Here is a 7,959-nt window from a genome sequence, read left to right on the forward strand (position 1 = left end):
ACGAGAAGTCCTATTTATACAAACCTCGCCACTGGAGGTGGTACACGGTACGGTACATCCATCTTATCAAGTCGAACCAGTTCCCTGTGACCGAGCGTGTTGGCAAAGTTGACCCAGTCTTCTTCTAATTGCTTTTGCCTTTCCTCGCCCCTTAGCTCTTCCCAAGATCCTTTATGCCACGCGCGTTCAGCCGCAGCCAATAGTCGAGGAAAAATCATGCTGTGCATCTGGTCAGCGGTACGGATCAATTCACCCCACATGGTTCCTTCCAATCCTACATGTGAAACAAAGGCTGGCTTAATTGTTTCTTGAAATTTCTTTAAATACTATAGGCCAATGTGATCCCACCTATGACTAAACATGCGTGGCACACTAACAAAACATGCTTCGTGCAGGCATACCTTCGCTAAAAGCTAGCTCGCACGTGTGAGGCATTCAAAAGACCAACACTTTGTCGCTAACGAACTTGGAAACACTTTGAAGAACGATTGTTTCCACAAATAACAGCTTGACTCTCCATTCTTCATTACAGCACGATTCGCTTTTAACAAAATAAGAAAATGTATACCGAAAAGGCATTTTAAAAAGTGAAACTAATTTGTGTCGAGTTATCTTCGTCGTCCACGGACCGAAGGGCGCAGCCAAGAGGGCTCTCGGAATGCAGGTGTCACCCACCCCACCCTCCTTATTCCACCGGTGAGGAATGATTTTTAACAACTTGATTATGCTCCTAAATGTCACTAAGAATAAAGAAGGGACTTCCTCCCCTCCTGGTGGAAATCCTACATACGCTCTCGTGACAATGAAATGGTGGTTCCATAGTTGTCCGTAGATGTTAGGGTCGAAGGAAAAGAAACTACGTTACCAAGAATGTTTTGATTGCCAGGCGGTGAGTATCCAAATGTCTTTTTGATGTCAGTATATTTTTCTGCCCAGTTTAAGCCCCGTTCATTAAAGTCATGTTCTTGTGAATGATCAAAGTAGAGAAACCTTGCGGGGGTCAACACGACCTGAGAAAATAGATGAGATTAAAGCATGTTAAGGTAACCATAAAAATTACCAGAAAGCGCTTATTGAGTCCAATCCTGGAAAACTGACTGATGAGCAAAAAGCATATCAGACTGATTTGGTAATGTCATGATAGAATTTAACTGTTTACCCCCTTCCCCCCCCCGTCACATGGGGCACTGCAACATTCGTATCATTCCCCCCCCCCCCCCCCTTATTGGCAGTCAATTTCTAGATTATACCCTTTATACTCTATTGGCAACGGCTGATTCTCCCTCCGTCCCAAAACCCCCCACCCCCTCCCCCCCCTGAACTGGTCCCTGGGCGATCAACATTTGCGCGGGTGTCTTCAAGAGAATCAAAATTACGAGAATATTACCTGAACTGAGTAAAAAAAACAGGGTTATTACCTTGTAGCCACCTCTTACAAGTCTCGATATCCTCTCATCTTCAAAATCAGCTCCCCAAAAATACGCCACAGCGTTTTTATTCTTAATTATATTCCTATTCAACCCGATACCTATGTCCCCGTCGGCAATATTGGTAAATGAATCGCTCCAGCCTCCAATATCTAGACCGTGCTTAAGTGTGATACGGGAAAGACGTTCCACAAAAATGTTCATCAAGTATCGTTTGGTTAACCTATGTTCCGTCTTCTGACACTCTGGGGAGTCCACCCAGGCCCCATTAGGAACCTCGTCGCCTCCAAAGTGATAAAAGGTCAGCGGCTGTATGTCACTATGGAGACGAGATAAAGTTGATAAAATGAAATCGAGAAATGTGTAAGTGGATTTTAAACAAGGATTAACGGCGTCATCACTAAAACCTTGCATGGTGGTGTACGAAGATTTGTCATTAAAATCACTGAGAAGAAATCTCTTCGCTTCCTCTTCTTTCCCCACTTCCTGTACAAGTCGGTCGAAACGAGCTCTCATGCTTTTCACAGCTGCGTGACTGTGACCCGGTAAGTCGAACTCTGGAATTACTTGAATGTGGCGTTCTGCTGCGTGACGAAGTATTTCCCGATAGTCTTCAGTAGAGTAGTGTCCAGTGCCCGAGGTGCTCGTATCGACGCCTGAGCCGAGTTGTGTCATAATGCATTTCTTCTCTTGCAAATCGAAGCATCTCCTTGATCCAATCTGGAAAAGAATTCCAAAACTCATAGTACAGATGTTAAGCAGCATACTGTCTAGATTAATGAAGAATAAACACACGGGCAGCTATGATGAACTTATTTTATCCACACCACGGGAACTTTAGAAAGTGATGTAATCATGAGCGAGTAACGTAACGGTAACATGACAGATAGCAAAAAAAAAAACTGACCGATGGACGAACACACACAAAAAAACCCACGCAGACGGATAAAATCCTTCCAAAATAACTTCATTCCCACATCAATGAAAAAAAGTGCCAAATTAATTTCCCTTACTGTTGTTAACTCTTCGAGTCCAGGAATTTCTAGTCTCCATCCCTCGCTGTCCGACAAATGAAAATGAAACTTGTTCATCTTATACATTGCCATGGCGTCCAGCACCTTCATTATTTCCTGCTTAGATTGAAAATTACGAGCAACGTCCACCATGAACCCGCGGTACGAAAAACGAGGAGAGTCTTTGATAGAAACCGCTGTAATTTGGCCACTTTCATTCACGAGTGCCAACAGAGTCTGAATACCGTAAAACACCCCACTAGCGCCTTGGCCAGTTATGGAGATCAATTCCTTGGAATCATCTATTTCAAGACTGTATGAATCGTTTGCAGTGGAGGAAAACCGATCCTGGTTTGATTGCAAAGCTGTTGGTGCCAGAGTCAATAAAATGGTTTTTGAACTTGGATCGAAGGACGGAGATACTTTTAATGCAAGTTTATCTAGGAAAAAAAAAAGCGAAAAAAAATTATTCATTTATCATCATCATCATCATTATCATCAAAAAGAAATGTCTCTACTAGTCCTAAATACTTACTTCTACCTTCCTACATGCATTTTATAAAAGCAGTGTTGTTTTACTGAGCATAGCAACTTTGCATTCATAGCTTATTAGATATTGGCAGGAGCCCATTGGGCTCCTGATATAGGAAACTAAATGACTGACCAACTGTTTGTCTGTGTGTGTATATGTGTTAATGTGTCTGACTGCTGACTTACCAATTGATTCTCTTACAAACTGACTTACTGCCTTAATGACAAGCTGACTGACAAGCTGCCTGATTGGCTTATTGACTGTCTGACTAAGAACTAGCTGACTGACTGTCCTACTAACTGACTACCTGGCTGATTAACAGACTGGCTGTCTGACTGACAGACTGACTGATTGATTGAACAGATTGGCTGACTAGCTGATTGAAGTGACTGGCTAATTGATTGGCTGACTGGCTGACTGACAGACTGTCTGACTGGCTGACGAGCTAAATGACTGACTAGCTGACTTACCAACTTACTGACTGGCTGCCTGGCAGTTAAGAGTTAATTACTAGATATTTAATGCTTAAAAACCACCTGACAAAAATTTCAATTCGTTCTGTAACTGCTTGTCTCCAGACACTGTCCATTCCTTGTTAATAGAGACTGACCGAGGGTACTTATTTCTTGATATTTCGGATGGTGAAGGAATAACCGCTAAAGGGGCATGTCCCAAATCTTTTGAACCATCCACACCAGGGCGAATGCTACTCAATGGATCAGATGTAGAAACAAAAGAGAGGTCTTCATTAGCTGTAGCAATTATTGTTCTTGGCTCTAGACCATTGGAAGCAACATACCAATTGGGTGAGACTATATAGCGAGACCAAAGAAAAATTGGTAATGCTGTAATTGAGCATTTGAGGGAAGCTCCAGGTAAAAAGGAATTGCTATAATTAACAGGTTCAATCTTATACACATGTCCCACAACATGTCCAAAAGTAAGGGTGTTATGTTCCTGAACACCAACTCGTTGTAAATGTGGGTGAAACCACACATTCAAGGAAAAGTATATAGTCCATCCATGGTTCCTGATAGTTTTAGCACCATTATTAGAAATTGTAATCACTGCTTTTGTCTTTGATAGAAATTCAAAGTGTACTTGAATATATTCAGCCATGAAGTTGATTTCTTCTTGACTAATTCCCACCAAGGAGTTTTTCCTCTCAGTATCAGCAGAGTGACTAGTTCTCTTTCTTTTATTTTGCCTCCAGTCTCTGAAGAGTTGTCCAGAAAAGGTTGAAGCAGACGGCCATAGGCCACTGTGAAGTCAACACTTTTTAAATACATACTCCTAGATTGTTTTTGATCATAATGCTGGTGACCATCTGTAAAAAATATAAGTGACAATATAAGTAATAAGAAAAAAAAACAACAAACATACTTGGGAGGAAGGTGAGGTGGAACAGATTATTAAGAGTCAGTTTATTCCTAGTAAGGAAACTTGTTCCCAGCTATTCCAAACTATTATTTTTACCAATATTATTGTTCTATCATTATTTATTCTACATACATATTCTTGCTATTAAAAAGACCTTTTTGAGTGAGAATATGTATATAGGATGAATAATTTTTGACATTTTATGTAAAAAATTTTCATCGCTGTTTTTCTTCATAAATCTTGAATTTACCAAAAGGGAAAAGATTAAAGGCTGTAAAATGATCACTTATTGACAAATAAGAGATCAGACTCCCAATGTCTCTACATTGTTCACTATTAATATTATCATCATTATCAAATTGATATTATTATTTTTATCAATATCTAATAATTTATAATTATCATTACATTAATACATAGCTATATTATCATTAATTTCATAATCAGGACTGTTATTATCATTTTGAGTAATTTAAAAAAAAATTAATAACATTATGTTAGTGTGTAGAGTGACGTGTTTCTCACAAACAACCTACATTTTGTCACCTATTTCAGACACAGAGGGCAAAGTCCAGATGGGCAACAACCAATCAAGGAGCCCTCTTTGAAATATTATCCTTTCCTTTTGCTCAGTGTATCTTCCCTTATACGAGATCGCAATATCTTTTTGTTTAAGGGTCTATTGGAGATACAACAGTTTCAGTTTGCTTTTCTTAACAAAGTTATGTAGAATTTTTTATTTTCTCTCTGTTAGAGGAATGGCAGTAAGCGTACTCTCTTTCAATACTATGATTCGGTCTCATATGCGCTCTCTCTCCAACAGGGAATGGGGGTGTTGATTGAGACCAAACAACAGCTTCAAATGAGGTTACAGTGAGTGTGGCACCAATGCATTTTATTTTTGCTTAGAAGTCTTTAGACAATAAAGACAACAGACCATAAAATACCTGCATGAGTTTAGATAAATTATGATTTTTCTCTTTCTCTCAAAGTGAAGTAATGCAATATTTTTGTTCTAGTTAAAGTTTTGAAAACATCAGGGCCGGGTTGTTCAAAGCTGGGTTAAGATAACCCAGGATTAGTGTGAAATTTTATTTCAGTTCTGAAAGTTTTAAAAAAAGACTCAGTGTAATTTTTTTGTCTACAATCTTGTGACTGCAAGCTCAAAAGAGAATGGAGACAATTATCCCAAACAGGCTTTTGCACAAAGGAAATAAAGAAACCCGGAATAAAATTTAACCTTTGGTTAGCGCTAATCAGTGGTTGAACAAGTGGGCCCAGAATACAAAGTCCAATTTCGACCTACCCAGCTAAAAAGAAATACCCTTGCATGGCAGCTACACATGTTTATGTTTGATTGGATGTCTATCCTATACGCTTGCTTTAATTTGAGAGTGTTGCGTAACGTAAACAAGAGAAGATTATTTGAAGCACCTGTATTCATTAAAACGATGTTTCTTGTAGTGCTCAATGTGTAGCAACACTATCTTAAAATATTTCATATGAAGAAAGATCTTATTCCAACATTCAATCGCTGTATTTCTCCAAATTTGCGCTCGTCTTTCTTTGCTGTTTTAAAATCTATCTTGTTCAAAACAAATTATACAACACGATGCAAATTTATTTTTGAGGTAACTAACTATGAATGATTTTTGCAAAGCACATACTTTGGCGTGCCTGATAATGTAAGGAAAGATCTCCGTGTAACCCTATTATTCATTGTGCATACTATTCTTAGATAAAATAACAACAACAACATTTTGAATGAAGTTATTTTTAATTATTATCAATATACGCGGCCAAATAGAAAATCGGCCTCTTCAAAACACACGCTCTGCAGGCCGCAAAAGACTGAGCGGGCTGCTAATGACTCAGCGGGCTGCTAATGCATTATCAGCCCTACAGCTGATTGATTCTTGCTTCATCATCCGATGGATCATTTTAAGGTTAACTTTGTGATATGCCTATTATTTATAGACGATTATAAGCATTTTTTCGGTAATTTTCAATAAGTTCACTGGACTGAGTTGATTCTTTAATAGCTTGTTCAATTAACACTTACATGATGATTTGAAGTGACTTTGAATTCGTCATTCACTTAGCTTGTATTATTATAACTCGCATTCTTGATAACATTTGGCCTTGTTTATTGATAATAATGACATGACTTTTTTCGGGAATATTGTTTATTTGCGCCCTGGTAGTGTCATTTGCGGCCCTCGCGCGACACTACGCGGGCGCAAATAAACAATATTCCCTCAAAAAGTCATGTTATTCCCTTATTTATCCTGCCGTATGAATCACAAAACGAGCTACAATTTTTGAATATTTAAAACTTGAATAAGAGAGTAGAGTGAGGGACGTGGGCTTTGTTTAAGAAAAGTATGGAATTATACGAGAATCTTTCTTCATATCGCTACTGTTAAACTCTAGATAAATGCTGCTACTTACTTTGCCTAAGTCGGTTCAACACAAACCCCACTGCAAGTACGCAAACAATTTTGAGTGTCGTTTTAAAAAGGTGTCGGCGACCTCGTATGGTGAAGAAAGCGGAATAACACATAGCAAACAACAGATCTAAGCCGTCTTGGGTTTCCAACTAGATTACAAGCCACTTCTTAAGTTCCCGAGCCAAAGCAGCAAACATGAACATACTCACACTAGTGTTAAGCATACAAATCTGAAAGAAAATTGAGAGGGTGATATGCAGACATTCGCATAAACAAAACATAGGCATGCGTAGGAACAAGAGTTATACTTTTGGCGGGGGGGGAGGGGGGGTTAGAAGAGACACTTCGTGCACCTAAAGCTTTTTATTTTTGCAACTGAAAAAGAGCATAACTTTCAAACGGACGAAAACATCGCATTTCTTCACCTGAAGAGAAAGAAAAAACCTGTCTGAGCTCACACAGGTATTTTGTGGTCTATTTTCTCCCCTTGCAGCAGTTGTTTCGTCTCGTCACACAACGCCATCTATTCCCCGTTAAAAGACAGAGCGCGCAGCGTGATGAGACTGAATAACGATTGCGGAAGAGACTGCGTTTACTTCCGTTCCTCTAACAGAGAGAAAATCAAAATTATTCGTCTTAAGTTAGTTACCTCAAAAATATAGTCCTACGTGATTTTACTATGAAAAGCAAGCTGAAACTCTGCCGTATCTGCAATAAACCTTAACCAAAGATATCTATACGTGACGGAATAGAACTTGGCCAAGATCTATATCTGAGCATGGGTAAACTTTCGAATCTATCGCCTTTTGGTAATCTTTCCCACGGTGTTTTCTTTTTGGGCCTATGAATATTACAGGTGCAGTTGCTGGAAACCCTAGATTCCAACACATAAAAACTGTAAAAAAACTGTTTCTAACCCACCTTCGAGCCACCATAGTCAAGGAGCTATTTTCTGAAAAAAGGCCTTCTTTAACGAGTTGGTTCAACCCACCCGACAGAAAAGGTTCAAGAGCTGATTCTGATAGACAAATACCTGCTCTTTAAGAGCTAAGATACTATGTAGTCCCGAATTGTGGTACCGCTAACGAGATAAATGGGGGCTTTATACCATGATGTGGCACTCAGCATGGAAACGAGGCTCAAACGAAAATTGATCT

The 7,959-nt window shown here is 39.2% G+C and overlaps 1 protein-coding gene across 4 annotated transcripts in view; it reads right to left on the reverse strand.

The window, feature by feature from the left end:
* The window catches only part of LOC131775729 (beta-hexosaminidase-like), a 64,129-nt gene extending 56,246 nt beyond the window's left edge, over positions 1–7,883 (reverse strand). Inside the window, exons 1-7 of one of the 4 annotated variants that reach the window (XM_066167374.1) lie at positions 7,724–7,883; positions 6,804–7,032; positions 3,509–4,299; positions 2,441–2,880; positions 1,419–2,147; positions 866–1,010; positions 25–274 (exon numbers count right to left, since the gene is read on the reverse strand). In XM_066167374.1, coding sequence (XP_066023471.1) covers positions 25–274; positions 866–1,010; positions 1,419–2,147; positions 2,441–2,880; positions 3,509–4,091 — 2,147 coding nt within the window. In that variant the 5' untranslated portion in view covers positions 4,092–4,299; positions 6,804–7,032; positions 7,724–7,883. Of the gene's footprint in view, positions 1–24; positions 275–865; positions 1,011–1,418; positions 2,148–2,440; positions 2,881–3,508; positions 4,300–6,803; positions 7,064–7,227; positions 7,343–7,723 lie in introns of those variants that run through there. The other 3 variants (XM_066167375.1, XM_066167373.1, XM_066167376.1) reach the window with 3 other exon arrangements.
* Between the last annotated feature and the right edge of the window lie 76 nt (positions 7,884–7,959).

The sequence above is a fragment of the Pocillopora verrucosa genome, chromosome 5, assembly GCF_036669915.1.
Source record: "Pocillopora verrucosa isolate sample1 chromosome 5, ASM3666991v2, whole genome shotgun sequence".
Classification (NCBI taxonomy): Eukaryota; Metazoa; Cnidaria; class Anthozoa; order Scleractinia; family Pocilloporidae; genus Pocillopora; species Pocillopora verrucosa.